Genomic DNA, 19,760 nt, shown 5'->3' on the forward strand with positions numbered 1-19,760 from the left:
ACAATGTTTACTTTCCATGGAAACATCATGAAATTCTTCTAGAGGATCCTGATTCTGACTCCTGATATTGTCACAAAGCTTCCAAATATTTTCTTCACTGTAAGATGTGGGAACTGATTTTATTTTTCCTTTAACTTCTTCCTCTAATTTCTAGTGAAGAGCAGTGAGCTGGGATACTCTGGGTTCTGCACCTTGGACACAGCAACCTTGGCTGTGTGTACAGACTGGAGAATGAGATGCTGGAAAGTAGTGCTACAGAAAAGGACCTGGGGGTCCTGGTTGATGGTTGAATCTGAGTCAGCAGTGCCCTGGAAGCCAGGAGGGCCAAGCATGTCCTGGGGTGCATCAGGCACAGCATGGCCAGCCAGGCAAGGGAGGGGATTGTCCCACTCTGCCCTGCACTGGAGCAGTGTTGAGCTCCTCAATATAAAAAAGACATTAAATTATTACAGAGTGTCCAGAGAAGGGCAACCAAAATGGTGAAGGGCCTCCAAGGAAAGCTGTTTGAGGAGCAGCTGAGGTCACTTGGTCTGTTCAGCCTGGAGGAGCCTGAGGGGTGACCTCACTTCAGTCTACAGTGCCCTCATGAGGGGAAGAGGAGGGGCAGGCACTGATCTCTCCTCTTGTTGACCAGTGGCAGGACCTAAGGGAATGGTCTGAGGCTGTGTCAGGGGAGGTTTAGGTTGGATATTAGAAAAAAGTTCTCCACCCAAAGGGTGGTTGGGAACTGGAATGAGCTCCCCATGGAAGTGGTCACAGCACCAAGCCTGACAAAGTTCAAGAAGAGTTTGGATAATGCTCTCACACGTGTGGTGGAGTTCTTGGGGCTGTCTTGTCCAAGGCTGGGAGTTGGACTTGATGATCCTTGTGAGTCCCTTCCAAGTCAGAATATTCTGTGATTCCGTGAGAGGCCAGTCCTGAGATCAGCCTCCCAGCTGTGGCACAGGCTGGCAGAGGATGCCACTCCTGCTTGTGACTCTGGCTACCCTGTCACCTCACAGGGGGTGAGGGGAGCACTCACTTGCCCCGTCCTTGTCCCCCAGCAGCCCTTACCAACAGCAGTGGTGCAGGCATGGGCAGGATGGGACCACACTGCTGCCTTGCAGGTGGCCAGCACAGGGATATTGGAAGTAGATGATATTTAAGGTCCTTTCCAATCCAAACCATTCCACGGAATGTGTGGCCAACTGCATATATGTATGTGTGTGAATATATATGCATAGATATGGTATATACACGTTCTCTCTGCTTGTGCCTATTGAGAATTAAGCTTTTGCGTGCTTATCAAGCAAGTATTAACTATTAACATAGCATAAACTCATTTTTAAACAATTCTCTTCTGGCCTTTAGAAGGAAATAGATAAGGAGAAATGAAGGATATGAGTATAGCACATGGGTGGTCTGAACTTGACTTTAAATAGGCCTGACAGAACTCTGTGCTGGAATGCAGAGCTTCTTCAGCACACATAAAGTTTTTAGTCTGCAGCAGTGTTAGATTAAGTAAATTTTTTATATATATCTTGGAAAATATGCTGAGATCCAATGTAATTTTTTACTACTGTTTACATCACTTATCACTATTTTGCACTGTTGCTGCAAATGTGTTTTGGAATGTGTTCTAGCATCTCAAGAGTTTCAGTCCTCCCCAGACATTCTCCATTGTTTTTTTTCTCCCCTAAACACTAGAAATTGCAGTGGTTTAATTTCCTTGTTCTGAAGGCTTCCTTTGCTTTTACATATCTGCATGAATTGGTCTTCTATATTATTTCCATATTGTCTCAAGTAGAATTAAGAATCCTATTAAAAAGTACTTATCAGAGAAGCTAGGAAGGTGGAAAAAAGAAGTCATCCATTGAGAACTCCAAGGTCCCTTATAAAAGTTTTTGCATTATTAGTCCAGTTTAGCCCTTTAGCTGTCTTTTCTGCCTAAAAGGCACACTTTCAAAGCTGCTGAGATTTTTCAGGTGTGTTGAATTACAGTCTTTTGTTGCATGACAGAGCTACTTCTTGGCTCACAAACTGTAATTCCTCCTAAGTATGACAGCCCAAGTTCTTATTTTTTTTAATCTTGCTAGCAGTGCTGAACACAAGTTGAACCAGTAAACTTTAGAATGAGATATATTAAAATTCTCACCACCATGAAACATACATTTAGCTATAATAGAGGTTATATAGTATTATATGCAGTTATTTTTGAACAAAGGGGAAGGAAATTGTTGAATACTCTTGATATATGTGTATATTTTAGCATCAGCTAAAATGCTGCTCTGCTGTAATTACCTTTTCATATTAGTCAATGGCAATAGTTATGAGATATAGAATGATGGAAAAATTGAAGTAACAGAACTCAAAGGTTCTTTTAAAATGACATTACTGAAATTATTAATCATATATAGAAATACAGGACAGACTAGGCTTCTGGTAGAATACTGAGTAAAATAACAGATTTTGGAAAATCACATCTGCCTAGAAACTACTGGCAGTAAATTTCCATTTGGTGAAGGATTTTATTTACAAGTATGCCAAGATTATGCAAGGATAATACCACGTAGACATTTCACAGATTTATGGCTGTTGTTCCTGAGCCAATAATACAGAAGTGATTAGATCCAGTAAACTTATGGGAAGGCAAAAAGACATGGGTGAGGCTGGTCTGCAATAGAAAATAGTTATAGTTCTGAAACTGTGTTCTGTCTTTCCTTAGTCCTCTGGGCATGCATCTGCTGTGGTTTCAAACTGTTTGGACTTTACAAAAGTGGCAAGGCTGAATCAATGACTCCCTTGTCACATTCATGTGAGTGCCAGGGTATTCCCATGGTGAGGTCCAAACGCAACATTTCTGTATTTCAATAGCTTCCTTGGGAGATCTGGAGGTCTCTACTAAAGCATATGGCCCCTTTCTGGATATTGTTTCTTCCAAGGGGACAGATTTCCTTATGGAACTTTGATCAGTGGGAAGGGAAGAATTTTCTGATTACTCGAATAGAGAAAGTAAAAGAGAAAATTAGTCTAATTTCCTGGGACCTGATTAGGAGCAGGGTATCACCAGACATATATGTTCCCATTTTTCTTTTTCTAACTTAGATTTCTTGATTCAGTATTAAAGATTTCAACTGCCTTCTACTGCCTTGTAAATAAATGCATGTTATGGAATAAAATGAAAGAACAATTTAAAAATAAATGAAAGGCTAAATTTCTCCTGTTGAGAGTACTATTGGCATTTGTAAGATATTTGTATGACTTCTGAAACTCAAACTATAGATCTTTTTATATGCTTTAAATGCTAGACATTTTAATGGCTCATTAAGCTAATATATGTATGAAAGAATAAAGGCTGCAGTATTCTTAGTTAATGTAATGCAGTTTTAGAGACAAATGTATTACAGTATTCAATTTTCTGAACTCAGCAGGGTATCCTCCCCTTTGCTGAGATTAATTCATGTGTGGAAAAGGAACTGATAGGTGTTTTTTCTGTCCCAGCTGAAGAACTCCATATGAGATTTCAGTTAAAGACAGTGTAGTTACTACAGTATCACCAGCCATGTTCAGTGGCACATTCACATCACTGAATGTCAAACCATTGTGTTGCCCTTGTGTCTGGGACACCCCTAGAAAGAGGAAAGGTAAGTTGGAATGCTGTGTAGCACTGTCTGTGGTCCACCTTGTTTGCTACCAGAAGCAAATACTTCTCATATTTTGTCTTTACTCCATGTCTCTTGTTTTAACCAGGGACATGCTCTGAAAGCCTTTATGCAAAACTCCTGATGAAATTACATGGAATTCTCCTTGGCTAAGATCATAGAATGCTTGGATTGGAAGGGACCTTAAAGAGCATCTTGTTGTCACCCCCTGCCCTGTGTAGCAGCACCATCAACTAGGCCAGGTTGCTCAAGACCCCATCCTTGGTCTTGAACAATTCCAGGGATGGGGAGTCCACAGCTTCTCTGGGAAACCTGTTCCAGTGCCTCACAACACTCAGAGAATTTCTTCCTAATGTCTAATCTAAACCTGCCCTCCTTCAGCTTACCACCATTCCCCATGCCCTTGATTCAGTATTAGGGAAAAGGGAGGGAAAGAGGGAAAAGTCCTTCTCCTAAAGGTCTCTGGTAGACACCTTTAGGTACTTGGTGTCTTCTGTAAGGTCCTTTGAGCCTTCTCTTCTCCAGGCTGAAAACGCCCACTATTCCAGGCTTTCTTCATAGGAGAGGTGCTCCAGCCCTCTGATCAATCAATGCATTTAAGTAAATTAAACAAATCTGTAGTGTTTACATGCTTTAATCAATTTATGCTTACAGATTATCTTTTATGTAAATGAAAATTTTCTCATAAAAACACATGGAAAGACTCCCTAAGTTACTGGCCAAATACCGGCAACTCTGGTATACTGAGTAATGACTGACATTTGGCACCATTTTCTGTGGAGTTATACCTGAGATACACAATTGCAGCTTAGGCAACTATATTTCTATGAAATGATCATTAGGGACCTCTCAGAAACTTTGCTTGTTTCGAAGTAATAATTTATTTATGTGTTTGTTCATTTTGCTAAATATGCCAGACAGTAGGAACTAACAGCTTTGCAACTGTTCCCACTGTGAAAATAAGGTCTTGGAAATACGGTTCTCTGGCTCTGCTGATTAGCTGAGCATTGAATGTGTTTAGCAACCTGGAAGAAAGGGGATGAACTTGGAACAAGGTTAAATACTGTGAAAATATTAAAGAGAGACACACTTTATTGTATATCTATAGAAGTGTCAAGGAAGATCAATTGTAGTGAATACCAGAAATTCTGAGATTCATTTGAATGCGTGAAACTAAATCTGGTGCTGTTTTCAACCCATGCTTCCACATGAAGAGGAAATAATTTACTGTTTTTTAAAAATGAGAGGTTGGTAGATTTCATTAGATTTCCAATGCTGTGTAAATAGCTATTGTGACAGACAATACCTCTGAACATATGCACAACAGTAAAGTTGTTTGCCTTGATCACTCATCACAATGAATGTCAAATTAATTTGCAACATCAGTGCACTCCTGGAATTACAATTTTATTCATTCTGAGCTCTGGATACATTGCTGACAGTCCCTGAGTTTTAATTCTGCAGAAGTCATGATTGAAATTCCAAGGAAACAAAACATGCTGATTATACAAAAATCAATTTCATTGTTAACTGGGGAGAAACACTGAAGTGAAACTGTACTCACAGAAAGCAGAGGTAGTGGAATATTTATGCAGTGGTGCCTGTCTGTTTCTTCTTTATTCATTTTATGTGAGTGAGAATGAGATTTCAGACATGAGAAACAGTAGCTACTCTTTTCTGTTATATTTTTAACACTATAAAATTGATTTTCTTTCTGTATATACTAAGGTCTTTATTTATTTTGATTACTGGGAATCTTGTTTTGTCTTCCCCAAGAAATGTGGGTAGCTTTTGAATTAGTTTTGAAATATTGAATAGAAAAGTTTGAGCTTTTCTCCCATCTTGCAAGGTAAACATGTGAAACCTGCTTGAAGTTATTAAGCAGGACTTGCTTATGTGCTTCTGATGAAAAGGGTGGTCAGGCAAGCAGTTGTGGTCAAGCAGTTGTGGCTGATAATAAACCAGTCATTGTATTGTTGCTGCTAAAAAACACTTTTTCTTTTGGAGATGTAACTGTTCATACTAGAATGAAATTTTGGAGATGTTTAGTGTTCATACTAGAATGAATTGCAGTTTATGTATGTTTTAATTTACTGCCAGGTATATAAGCCTTTTAACAATCCCAGTGATGTGCAGATTAACACTTCCATTCTTCTGTGTGAATGGAGAATTATGTCCTGGACATGTGACTTATTTTGTTTCAAGTGTGAATTAGAGTTGTTAGAACGATGAGATCCTTCTGCTGTGCCTTGGTGAACTGAGAAATCTCTCTAGATTGTGGCTGTATCGTAGCACAAATGCAAAGTACTGTAGGGTTTTGGTTTGCAGACTGTGGTGCTAAGACAGTGCCACATTCCATATGTGCTCTGTGCGTGTGTGGGTGTTTTATGTGTGATATATATTTATATGCAAGTGCTCAAGTGGTCAGCAGACTTGCCACTGGAAGATGAGTCACAGGTATAAGATATTTCTGTTTTCATCCTGCTAAAGGATTGAAGAACTGAAAACCCAGTTCCTTTCTGAGAATGGTACAATTATGCCAGCCTCTGTATTATATATTAAAATGAAATTATTACATCAAAACCAGTAAGAGATTAAGTGGGAAAAAGTGGTAAATACAGACAATTTTTTGAGCGGCTGAGGAAATTAATTCTACTTCTTTATGGATCTGTGTTTTTCATAATTGAATGCCTCAGTGTTTAATAAGTTAGGAACACTTCCTGCAGTTGGGGCATTCATAGTGGCTCTTTTAATTGTGGATTGTCCAGAGTCTAACTGGACTAAAATTCACTTTAAGCTTTTTTCTGTAAGGAATGCACTAAATTGCAAAAATATCTGAAGAAGCTTTTTTAGCTTTCATAGCATGGATATGAATAATGTACTGATACTTGACAGCTGACAGCTCGCCTCTTGCTGTCTAGTAGAAACAAACTGTTGTGGGAAGATATTTTGAAGAATAATGGCAAATTGCCATTTGAAAACTGCAACATAAGAGAAGAAATAATAAAAAAAATATTTCTTTTGCAAAGGAAAGCAATAGTTTCATTAGTAGTTTCAATACCAGTGAATGACAACATAACTCAAACTGGATGTTTTGCAGTAGCAATACCTAAATTGTAATTTAGCAGTGATTCACAATAAGTTGTTGCTGTGCTGATTTCCAATGTGAGAGAGAGGATAATCTGTAGAATGCATGAGAATGGATGGTGAGAAATAACAAACCAAACTTATTTATAATAACATAAAAATGTTATTGAATGGCACCTTTCCTTCTGATGCCATATGCATTATATATCTTTACTTTCTGCAAATAAATAATATTTTATGGTTATCATAGTTCAACATTATTAAATACTTCTTAGGACCAAAAATGCTTTTGTAGCAGCCTTGAGTAAACTTGTGTTCTTTCTGGGCTGCCTGATGTTAGCTAACAAAACTGCAGACAGTTTTTCCTCATCATCTGATTAATAGTGTCTATTTTTCACTCAATGAATTTGCATTCAGAGAGTCAGCAGAAACATGGTTTAAGCCTATTCAGTAAATTACGATTTAACATGATAACCTGAATATTTAGGTTGCTTACTTTCCTAATGTTTATATCTAGAAATGCTAGGAATTGTTTTTCCTTCTGAATAGATTATGGTGGGACATTTTTTGTGCTAACCTAATGCTACCTCAGTATTTTGTCAGTATCATCTTTACTGACCTGCTCTATTCCTGCTCTGCCAAGAATACTGCTTTCTTTAGGACCTAATCCCAAACACATCTCATTCTTGCAGGTTATGCTAAAATAGTTTTCCTGCTTCCTAGCTGCATTTGTGTTCAGTCACAGGTCAAATTGTACCAATAAAATAGTGGAGATTTTCTATATTTTACTTTTTCACTAGCACTAGGTCAGTTCCTTTCTTAGGCTGCTTTGGGTCTGGGATGAGATGCTGGGGTTCTTGATTTTTTTTTTTTTGAAATGTGCTCCACAAGAAGAAATAGATGGAGAGGAGAAGATGGGAAAAGATGAAATGGTTAGAATAAAAATATTTCCTAAGCTCATGGTATGATTGAAAAGATGTTGAGCTAGGAACTACATTGGTGTATCTTGGTGCCTTGAATTTGCTTTTTGGAAAATGCTCCCACTTTTTTATTTCTATGTGATTTAGTCTTCTTTCTGCTCAACCAAAATCTGAAGAGGCCCATGTCTTGGTGCAGAATGGAACCATGTTGCTGGAATGTTCATGTAGAACTGCAGTTTTGCAAATACTCCTGGGTACTATGATTAGGTGTCTGGGCTGCTTGGTTATTGAATAATATATAACCCCCCAAATCCTGTCCTTAAAATGCAATTACTCACATGAATGCCAAGAAGAAGAGATTTGGACCAGCAATAAGAAAGATGTGGGGTTTTTTTTTAAAGGAAAAAGGAAGTTGGGCATGTGTTTGAGGTAGAATAGAAAGATGGAACTAATTTAGATTTATGTACAGAGCTGCACATTCATAGAGGGAACCCTTAGATTAAAAGCCGGAAGGGTAGAGGTTCTGCAGTACAGTGAATGGTGGATTAAGAGATGCATAGCACAGTGAGGCTGTGAAAATAGTGTCTCTATGCTCTCATCAAAGGGATGGATTTGGACTTCCATTTTTGCTTCATTACAGTGCTGTTCAGATGTTGCCATTAAAAATAGCTTTCTGATTTGAAGGTGAGGGCATTATATTCCTAATTTTCTGAATGGCAGAGTTCCTCTGCTATAGGTGGATTTGCAGCAAAACTTTGCCTGTAAAAAAAAATCTGTTATTTTCATGAGTCATCTTAAAGGAGTAAAATAATTTCCACTATAATCTAATTTTTGTCTTACAGTTTTAAGGTGGACAAGAGATTGGTTTATCCACTACGCCTGAATATTAGGCTGAGGTACCTAGGTTTGACTAGCCAAAAAAGAGGTGCCAAATCTTTCCATGCTTCTGCTTTCCATCCTGCAGGCAATACTGTTTACTCACCCTTGTAAAGTCATTTGAGGCTTTGTATCTATGACAGTGTGAGTAGTAATTACCAGTAATTCTGAACAGAGAGGGAAGAAAAAGGCTTAGAATCACTATATTTCATTTTTTTTAAAAAAAGCATGGATTCTGGCTTTATTTGCATAGCCAAATGATTTATTTCTGTACACATTGTCTGTCAGAGATTCCTGTATAATTTTGTTAAGTAATGACACCTAAAGACACTATGGATAATTGTTTTGGTAAATATGCAATGTTCAATGTTTCATGAAGAGAACTGAAATGAGACACAGATGATTCATTTACACATTTATTTACTATCCTGCTTATTCTATCAGACTGAAATGGAGAACAATGCATTTATTTTAAAGACATTTGACATAAATTAAACAGATATTTTGATGTTGAACAATTGTACAGACTACAACATGCATATTAATATGTAGATTGGTGCAGAAATACTTAGTTGATCAGCAAAATCTAGTATGACAAAAATAATAATCACATTTCCTTTTTTATGAAGTTAAAATGCAGCTGATATGGAAACATTGATACGAATACCACTAAATGTGAGAAGTTATTAGTCTAATGAAATCAAATGGTTAGTTGAAAAAAATAAAGCTATTGCCAAAGTTTTATCTACAGAAAGAAACTTAATCAAAATGTTTCTAACAAATACAATAATAATGAAAAAAAGCATGTTTGATGCAATTACCATTGCAAAATGCCCTATTATTCCCCTGCCCCACCCCCAAATACAAACAATGCATGAAGCAAAAGCAGCATATTCTCCCACAAAATGTCTGGGGCATTTTGTAAAGGCAGATGAATGAGATTAGACAAGACTCATCACATATGCTTTTATCTCCTAGTGACAGTACTTTTAAAGAAAGATACGTTATTAATAGAGCAATGTATGATGAAATGTGCTAAATCTGTAAAACTGAACAATAGTGAAGACACTGCTATTGCCCCAAGAGAACTTGAAAAAATACTGTTGTGCTTTTTTTGTTTGCAGCATTCAGAGCATTCACAGAGGAATACAAAGTAAAGTTCATTAAACTCCATAAAACTAATAGTCATGCTACTGTATCTATGAAACTAACACAGTAATAACATATAAACATGAATTAGTACATATTTAATTTGATATTTACAGTGATCTTAAAGCAATAGGCTACGTATTCAATGCTCAGCTTCTTTGTACACTAATCCCTCCATGTTTCAGCTTATCAGCATGGCTCCTTTGATTTTTGAAAGAGTTGTACAGCTAAAACTCTGCAGAACTCTGATAATTTAGACATATAAATCCAGAACTCCGCATCCTAGCAGAAGTACCCATGATTGTCCCCAACAGTAGTTTTTTAAATTTCTTTTTAAATGTATTTAGTAAGGTGTTAGAAATTGTTTCTTTTGCCTAACATATAATATATTGCTCCATCCTTCAGTTTTATACAGGCAGAATTCCCACTGGCGTTCTGCTTAAGGACTTCAAGAACAGGCCTAAGTGTTTTGTACTCTGAACCTTCACAGAGAGATGCTATCTGTGCAAAACTTAGAGCAGAAATATCACTACAAGACTTATGTCCTCCACCTTGAAAGGGTTAAAAGAAGTAAGATAAGGAATAGGCTTTTTGTTCCTTGCATTACTGTACAAGGTATGTCCCAGACATCAGAGCAACAAAGCACACAACCAAAACCCTACTAGTTCCTCAATTTAAATGAATTTCACCTGGTGATCCAAACAGGAAGATATCTAGACAATGGCAAATTGGCACAAAATACTCAAGCTGGGCTTCTGATCCTCCATCAATGCACAGCAATTCGCTTTTATTCACACCAGTATAAAGGCAGGGTTACTGGTTAAGTAAGGGTTAAGCGAAATAAAACTACTTGCAATAAGTTTAATCATTCCACTAACTTTGGAGTAAGTCTAGTGCTGTCTGCACTGTCTTCATTAAATGTAACACCAACTTTAGAGTAAATTCACTGTAGAAATATGCAGTATATAGAGTTTGGTCCAAACGACAAAACACAACTATCCAAAGGTTATCTAGAGTTTATTGCTTAAATGATTTTAAGTGGGTTAATTTGGGGAACACACTGGGAACAATTTAATCTTTAGCTACATATTGCTTTTTAATGCAATACCACTGATGAAAATGGCAAAATTCACTTGAATAAATAATTTGTCCAAGAGCTGGATGGGCTGAAGACAGTAGCCATGGTAGAGATCTGTGTCTACATTAGCAAGTCGTACAATAGCAGATTTGTTGAGGACAACAGTTTGTGCTGACAGTTTACACTATTGGGGTACTATTGGACTCTCTCATCTGGTACCAGGGCCTGAATGGTCTATCCTGCCTGCAGCATAGCTGGTGCCCTCACGGAAGAAGTTTTCTGGTTCAACTTCACCTAAAAATAGTCTGATTTACATGGTGCAGGATCGCTCGGTTATGTGAACCAAAGCATGAGAAGTGGGGATAGCTGAGAGATCCATGTCAAGAGATCTCTCCTGATTTTCTCTAAGATGCCAGAGTAAACTTAACCATAGACTTCCAGATTTAGAAGTGTACATTATTCCTGCTGATGCTAAATATGTATCTAAATAGTTATTTGAGTTAAAAAATTAATCACAGGACTACAGTCAATGTCTAAGGTAACAACAGGTCACCATTCTTTTTCAGTTGATAGGTATAATTAGGATAATCATCTTTTTTGGATTAAATGTTAGCTAATACCATGGTTTTAAGTTACTTTAAAGTAAAAAGAGCAGTAGTATTTGTGTGCTACTTCCTTGTTCCACAGTGGTATTCATCAGGATCTGTGTTAGGTGTCATAAAAGAAAAGTAAATCTCAATCAATAATAATATAGGATTAGAAAGTATCACTGCTCTTTTGGGAGAAATCTCCATTTTACTAAAGGGTAATACTTCCTAAATATCATAATTCAGCATTAAAAAAAAAAACTGTTTAAACCTGGAACAAAATAAATACAAAGACAAGTACATTACCCCACCTGCAGATGTCCCATGGTGTATGATCACTAAACAAGAAACCATCACACAATGCAAAAAAAAAATTCTTTCTTTCATTTTTGCCTGCCAGTTACCCAACCTTCCTTTGTTAAGGAAACTGATGGAGGATGTGCAAAAGGTTTGGCTTCAAGAACACCTGATCTGTTTTAGAAAGCATTTCAGCTGGAGTTAAAGCTGAGCACCACTAATATAACCAGGATGGACCAAAGACAAATATTCACACTTAGACCGATGGCTCTCTTAATAGCATTTACCAATCAATTACTTTTAAAAAAGCTCTTGCAAGAACACTGAAAGCTCTGGTGCAAAGGATGGGTACACTGTGGGGACACTGGAGAATTCAGAGCACTTTGCAACTAGAAAACAGGGAGAAGTGACACTCAGTTCTTGTGCCTTGGTTCAAATGCAGCATCTGGCCGTTTGCACCACACTACCAAAACACTTTCCTGACAAAGACACTCGTGTCATCTTGTTGGGTGGGCTGCCTTCTGACCACTCCCAAGAAGAAAAGATTGATATTGGGGAGGAAATGGGAAGAGATCCAAAGATCAGTAAAGATACCAACACATGATATCTTATTTTTCAGGAAAGTCTTCTAAAAAATTATTACAGATCAGATATTCATGTGGCAGGCGAGAGGGTAATGGCATCACTGAACCAGTTGGTTCTAGGTTAAAATTACAATGGAGGAGTGGAATTAAATCTTTTGCTACTGGCATTTTTACCTCATTGAGTGTGAACAAGGATTCTTTTACATGTGTTTTATTACATCTCTTTTTATATAGTACACTAAAACATGCCTTGTTTACTTACAGTTTTCTGCCCTTCTTTCCCCCTTTGTTGTGTTTGCATTTCTTGCTTGATCTGTGCTGGCTACTTAGGAAAAAAAAAGGCATATTTTTTACATTATTTTGCTTCTAATATATGTTTTTATGATCAAAATATAGATTTTCTATTCAAGTGATTAAAAAGTTATTTGAATCAAAAAGCCAATCAGTTAAATCCTGGACATTTTTACCGGTCTACTGCAATAGAGCATCAAGAAGACAACTGTCTTTTTTACTGGACTGTGGTTTAGAGATGAGGTTGAAGCAGTTAATAAATAAATTGAAGGTAAACCTTGAAGGAAACAGAAGCTCAGTCATGTAGGGGAAGACATCTACTTTTAAAAGAACTCATTGTTTTTCAAGGAATACAAATACATTGCCCAGTATTACCTGTTAGGAAATGACTCATAGAAGCCAATTGTCATTTAGATTTATGAGTGTTATAGGCAAAAATGCAACTGTCTGTTCACATTTTGGGTTACATAATAGTGTGCTAAAAGGCTCTTCATGTCTGTTGCTCTAGTGATAGATCAGATATCACCTCTCTAACATCACTAATGTTTGAATTTTGAGACCAATTGTGAAGTGAGGACACAGTGCATTAAATTGCTGCATTAGCACAGAGGCTTCTATAGTCTATACAATGTAGCATTAAAAGGCCTTTTGTGTTTTTGTTTAAAAAAGTGTATTTTATATAAATTCAGTAGTGCAAAAACTTCCTACACCTTGTTACATTCTCAACATGACATACTTCCCCTGTAAACAGCTTTCCTGTAGGAACTTCCTTTGCAGTTTGTGCGATATATTATTCCCCCCTACCCTCTACCCCCCACCCAGACTTGGATTAATGTGATTATTACTCAAAAATTCTTCTAATTACTCTGTGAACATTTTTTAAATATATGCATTTGGTTTCATCATTGAAAAGGAATTAAAACTTTGATTCAGGATTCTGCAGTTAATAAAAAAATATAAAAAATAGATCAATTGCAAAGCTATCTCCCTGAACATTCTTCATTTTCCAGTGATGCGTGGAGTCAGACCCCTTTCAGGTGCACAAAGGAGTCACTTCTTCCTAAGACTCCTTAAGTTGCTTTGAAATTGCACAGCTGGCTTAGAGACTGACTCCAGAACTCAGACACATCCTCCCCTTACTGTGGTGAATGGGTAATAAGTCCGAAATGGCTTCAAAGTTTTAGAAAACCAGAAAAATGTACTTGTGTAATTTTGCATAATTTGCTGCATATCAACCCATGATGAATGAAATGATCCCAGCCTGCACTTCTTACACCTGCTGTACTGGATAGAAAGCTAGATCCAGTCCTGCAACTGCTCAAAAAGATGTTTTAATCAGGAATTATACAAGCTTGGTATTCAGAGGTGGATCGTGTATATGCAGTCAAGACTGGAAAAACCACATTTCTTAAACCTGTGCTTCTGGAAATAGTTTTCAGCATAGACAAAAGTAGATAACAAAATTATACCAAAAGCACTTCTAAAGCTTAATCATTTTGCTTCCAGTATTTAAAAAAAATAAAGCATCTGTTAATAAAGTGAATTGCATTTCTTTCAAAATAAATGTGCTTCTCTGAAAACATTTAAAATACAGCAGCAAATAAGGGCCTGGTCTTTAATCTGATTTAAATAGTTAAAGCTCCTGTTGATTTTCTCAAGAGGGAGAGACTATTGTTCTTCTCATTTCGATTTCAGTCAGTCCCTTTTTCCACCACACTCCCTTTGGTTTCAAGGGAAATTCATTTGCACAAGAATTGAGGCCTTGACTTTACTCCTTTTAAATTTGTAGGGATTTTAATGGGCCGGAATCAGGTTGGCATGAACTTCAGCTCAGGAGAGCTTTAGGAATGAAATCTCTGTTCCTGCAATAGGTTCCCCATGGCTGGACTCCTCCCTTTCCATCAAGTGTCATGGGTCTAAGGGGCTTTTCCAAAGCTTAAGGGTCACCTGGGAGAAAAAGCACACAGAAGGAACATGACAGACCTCAGTCTTGCCAGAACAACATCATTGTCTTGAATGGGAATTTTCTGTGGATCCAGAGCATGGGACCAGGTCCCATTTGGTCTTAATCTGGACTTCAATAGTTCACTAGGATGAAAAGGCAGATCAAACAGGCCCATGTGATTTCATAAAACTGCACATAGAAAATACAAACCAACACTTCAGGCATATAAAAATTGACTGGCATTTAGTTTTAGTCACCGAAAATATCTAGAAACTAAAAAATAAATGTAGAAGAGTAATGACTATAAAATATTAAAGAGCTAAGCTTGGGGACAGTGAGACACCACATGATTGAAAAGTGTTACGCAGAATACAATATAAATGCATAAAACTGAATGCAGCAACAAGTTGAAATGAACTGCAATTAAAGATAAAAAAAATCATTTTTATTTTGAGAATTAATGACCAGACATTGTTTGAAAAAAAAAAGACATTGTATTCTCAGGTATTCAAATGACTGAAGAGACTCCTCAATATTATCTTGTTACAGAAATAACAAAACTGATGGAAATATAGAAAACTTTTTTTAAAAAAACACACCTAAATGATTGTGCTGCGCTCATTGTTCAGCCCAGTCACAAGGATCAATATTTTGGGGCTCTTCAAACTTGCCTCTTTTCTATGTGCCAGGCTTGAGTGAGGTCTGTGGCATTGGCCCAGCCATTTAAGCAAAGGGCCACGTTGTAACAAAAATGGTTGTTCCTTTACACTAAATGCATTAGGTGCCTGGGTGTTACATATTCAAGTGACAGAAAAAGACTCAAGTAAAAATTAACCCACTAATCTATGGTAAGTAGAAGCCTGCTGTTCCAAACCATGCATTGATTGGTCTAAAGTACTTTTAAGCCTTCCTCACAAAAAAAAAAAAAAACAACCAAAAATCCCAAACAAAACAAAAGGGAATATTTTCTAGGGCACGTCTGTGTAACTGCATACATTTGCTTATGATTAGAATTCATTAACTGAATAAACTTTTTATGATTTAGGGAATTAAAGCACTCTAGGAGCTTTTAAAAAATATTTATAGTGGAAAGAGCTGTGGATTCTGGATAACATAAAAATAGCTTTTTTGAGACAATGGTTAGATGGGTACTTTGTAATGAAGGCTTTGGTTCAGCATCTTTCTTTTACAAAGCTGGAGAAATCAGAGAAATGAAAGATGCTTTGGCAGTTGTCAGTGGAATGACATTTTCTTTTATTTAAGTATAGTGGAAATCCTGTACTCATTTCAGAACAGCTGTGGAAGGATGGGTTGAGGCAAAGTTGGTGAGTCAAGTGATATCTTCTGTCAGTCCAAAGGATTGAACTGAAAAACACAAACAAGCTTTGGGGTATGGAAGACCTGAGGCAAATCACATGTAGTGAAGCCTTTTCTTCTCCAGCTATATGATTTATGATAACAAAAGGTATCACTTTCCCCTACAAACTTTGTCTCTTTTGTCCTTACACCTTAACAACATTGCCACTACTGAAGTATGTGCACTGCATGGAGAACAAAAGGTAAAAGACCAAAGATCATGTAGAAGCAAATAGTATTAAATCAAGGAAAAATAAGACTGTGGGAAATATTTTTTTTTTAATACCAAGTCATGTTCTATGAGGTTGAAAACTTTTGGGTATATCTGATTAGCCATTTGGCACTGTTTATTGCCACAGAAATAACTATGTTTTTTAAATTTTAAAATGGAGCGCTTTTTTCTCAGTTATGAAATGTTGGCAATTTTCTAGAAAAATATCAAATGCTTCAAGTTCTGGTCATTAAATCTTTGCTTTCCCTCAAAGGATCATTAATTAAACTGACAAATGCAATAACTGAAGTTCTGCAAGTAAAAAAAACCCATCATGATTTATAGCACAGATAAACTAAAATACTGTAGTCCTTAATTAACAGATATACTCATGAGCTTTTTAACAGAAAGCAAGATACGTGAGATGCTTTAAGTAGAAGTTGCAATTTTGCAACATAAGTCTGTACAAAACCTCCAGGCAGCACGCTGTGAAGGAAGTACCTGTGTCCCAGGAAATGCTTTTTCCATAAATCCTTGTTAACAGTAGCTTTCCCCCCAACCCCAAACTATTTACAAGTATATGCATTTTGCAAGCTCAAAGCACCTTGTTTCACATCCTTTATGAATGCATGCATTGACATTTCATCCTTTCATGTGCAAATTCTAAAATTCATTGTAACTGAGGGAAAAAAGAAAGTTTAAAGAGTTCAAAACCTGTCTACAATCATAAGTGAAAGGATCAAAAATGTCAGATGTTGCAGACCACTGGCTCCTAATAAAGCTCTCTTTATTGTATTCACCATTCTTGAGTAATTTTTTTCCCTGTTTTTTTCAGTTTGTTACAAAAGCAGTCTTTTTTTTTTTTTTAATTAAACAGTATTTAAACTAAACAACTCTTCATGCCATGCAAAAATAACATTTTATGCACTTTTGTTGAGGCTTTCCATGTTTTAGTTCATAGGCATTACTAACTGTGTTTTAAGAAAAGATATTTTTATTGCTTCTGTAACTAGTCACATGCTAGTTTCGCGTGTAGGACAATAACCAGTTTCTCCTGGACTTGAATGAATTTCTGGAGCAAATAAATGGTTTTCCATTTTGTGACCCTCTTGGTTATTGTCTGGCTTTACCTCACCCACAGCATGGTAAATGTCTTGAGTACAGTTGTGGCTCATGCTTTTGGGTGACGAGCTGACCTGTGGCTCCCCTGGTAAATTGTTGCCATCACTATGTTTGTCCCCACAGCAATTTGTCTTGATATCCTGTTTTTTCTCATGTTTCATACCGTGTAACTCCATAAACTCTTCTTCTTCTCCAGTGTCTATTTCAGTGAAGCTCCTCCTCTCTTTTGAAGGGAAAGTGAAAATCTTTTGTTTGGGAAAGAGAGGGGATGATTTTTTAGCAGGTCCCTGACAAAGTGCAGGTGCGTCAGCACCAAGTACAGGCCGTTCACCTTGGGGGGAATTTTCTTCTAGGAGAATGGTGCTGATGTGCTGAGGGGTGGCCTGTGTGAAGTCTGCTCCTGCTGTCACTGGCAGTGGCCTTGCGGTGCTCGGTGGAGTTTGTGGAGCGCCACCTCTACTGTCTTTAAAATTAACTTTAAGGGATCTAGATTTTAATGGGTTGCTACCTTTCAGGGAGCTTTTGGGGCTTTCCATGGCAGTGTCAAAATGAAAATGACCATGTGAAACAGTTTGGGACCCACTGACATCACTGATACCAGCTCTGTTGATTGGATTATAGTCAAAGGTGACATCAGTTGGAGAAAATCCTCTGTCTTTTGCAAATGGTATGAACTGAGAACTTCTTGCTCTTTGGTTTTCTTCCAGGTTAACAGCATCAGTTGGAAATCTCATTTGCAAGTGAGAGCCAGGAAACAGAGAGAGTGGAGACCTCTCTGTTTCCGTGAAGTCAGTTGCACAACTGGCAAAACTGTCAATACTGGATGTGCTTCTCATGTCCATGATGATGTCCGCAGGCCCCGCTGGCAACGGATCCCTCTGACCTACAACTTCCTCCATTTCTATTTCTTCTTCATAACTGGGTGGCTTTGCTGACTGGTCTTGATAAGCAGCATTAAGATTAGGCTGAGACTGGGTTTTGGTAATTTCATTATACAGCATCTCCAGTTTTTGGGCACTGAGGTGCTGTGGGCTGGAGGATGCTGCAGCATTGTTTAATTGCTCGTGGGAGTCTTGTTGACTAACTTCTTGGTACTTGTTCTCATAAGATTTGTTTGAGCTTGTTTCAGACATTGTCCTTCTGGCCCATTTCCACCGGCTTGGGGACAGGTGGCTGTTATCAGGTGTCTCCTTTGGACTGAGTGGTTCTCCAAGCTTTCCCGAATCTACTGCTACATCTATCATTTCCATACTGCGAGCAAAGGCATCTTTCAGATTCATGGAGACAATACTGCCATTTCTTTTAGCTCGCTCAAGCGCTTCTCTCCTCTTAATTGCCTTCTCCTGTCTTTTCTGCTCCTTATAAAACTCTGAGAAATTGTTCACAATAATTGGTATGGGCAGGGCTATGACCAGCACTCCAGCAATACAGCAAAGTCCTCCAACTATTTTACCTAATAAGGTCTTGGGATAAATGTCACCATATCCTACCGTAGTCATAGTGATCGTTGCCCACCAGAATGACGCAGGAATACTTGTAAATTTTGTAGCATCCTCATCCTTTTCAGCAAAGAATACAAGACTTGAAAATATCATTATTCCCATGGCTAAAAATAATATCAACAAGCCCAGTTCATTGTAACTCCGCCTGAGTGTAAAGCCTAAAGACTGAAGGCCTGTTGAGTGTCTGGCGAGCTTAAGAATCCTTAGGATCCTCATAATTCGAAATATCTGAACCACACGTCTGACGTTTTGGAACTGCAGGACACTTTTATTGGACTCTGTGAGGAAAATGGTGACATAGTATGGCAAGATAGCCAGTAAGTCAATGACATTTAATGGGCCTTTGAAAAACTTCCACTTATTTGGTGAGGACAGAAAACGCAAAAGATACTCCATGGTAAACCAAGCAATACACACAGCTTCAACGTGTGCTAGCTGAGGGTTGTCATTTGGCTGCCCAAATTCATCTATTTCTTGAAGTTCTGGCAGTGTGTTAAGAGACAAAGCAATAGTGGACAGGACGATGAACAGAATGGACACAATGGCCAGAATCTGTAAAACAAAATAAAAACATTTTGGTTAGACTGATACAAGTGTGCTTGCCAGGGTTTGATTAAATCCTTTCAAATGCACATGTGTCAAATAAACACAGAATGGTGGAAGCTTTTTTCACTGCTGTATTCATTATTTTGTTTTATTGTTTTGAATTTTGCACAAAGAAAACATTAGACTCGACTTAGACATGGTCAAAACCTGATTGCGTTACTTCCTGCAGTAAGCCAATTCATTTCAGAAAGCAGGCCACGACTGGTCTTACCATTTTTAAATTACAATAGGAGGTGATGTTTATTAGTGCAAGTCACCAAGTGAAAGATTCCTGCTAATGTGCAGAACATTTTTAATTTTCTGCATTAATTGTAATTATGTAAAACTTTACATAGTGTGGAGAACTGATTGAGGAATACCATGTGTAAGATGGTAATTCAGTACTACATAGCGCACACTTCCCTAGACAGGCATATATTTATGAGCTGGAAAGTCAAGAAGAAAAAATTAAGAATAAACAGAAAACCCTATTCAGGAGACTAGTCCTGATGAATTTTCATGTCTGGAC

At 37.5% G+C, this 19,760-nt stretch overlaps 1 protein-coding gene across 1 annotated transcript in view; it reads right to left on the reverse strand.

Moving 5' to 3' along the window:
- Window positions 1-17,035: 17,035 nt before the first annotated feature.
- Window positions 17,036-19,760, reverse strand: part of KCNB2 (potassium voltage-gated channel subfamily B member 2) — a gene marked incomplete at both ends in the record, with an annotated part of 164,760 nt that continues 162,035 nt past the window's right edge. The window contains one exon of the mRNA XM_084206667.1: window positions 17,036-19,198. Within this exon, the coding sequence (XP_084062793.1) occupies window positions 17,036-19,198 (2,163 nt within the window). The remainder of the gene's footprint in view (window positions 19,199-19,760) is intronic.

Source organism: Fringilla coelebs (genome assembly GCF_963513975.1).
Source record: "Fringilla coelebs genome assembly, chromosome: 1".
Lineage (NCBI taxonomy): Eukaryota > Metazoa > Chordata > Aves > Passeriformes > Fringillidae > Fringilla > Fringilla coelebs.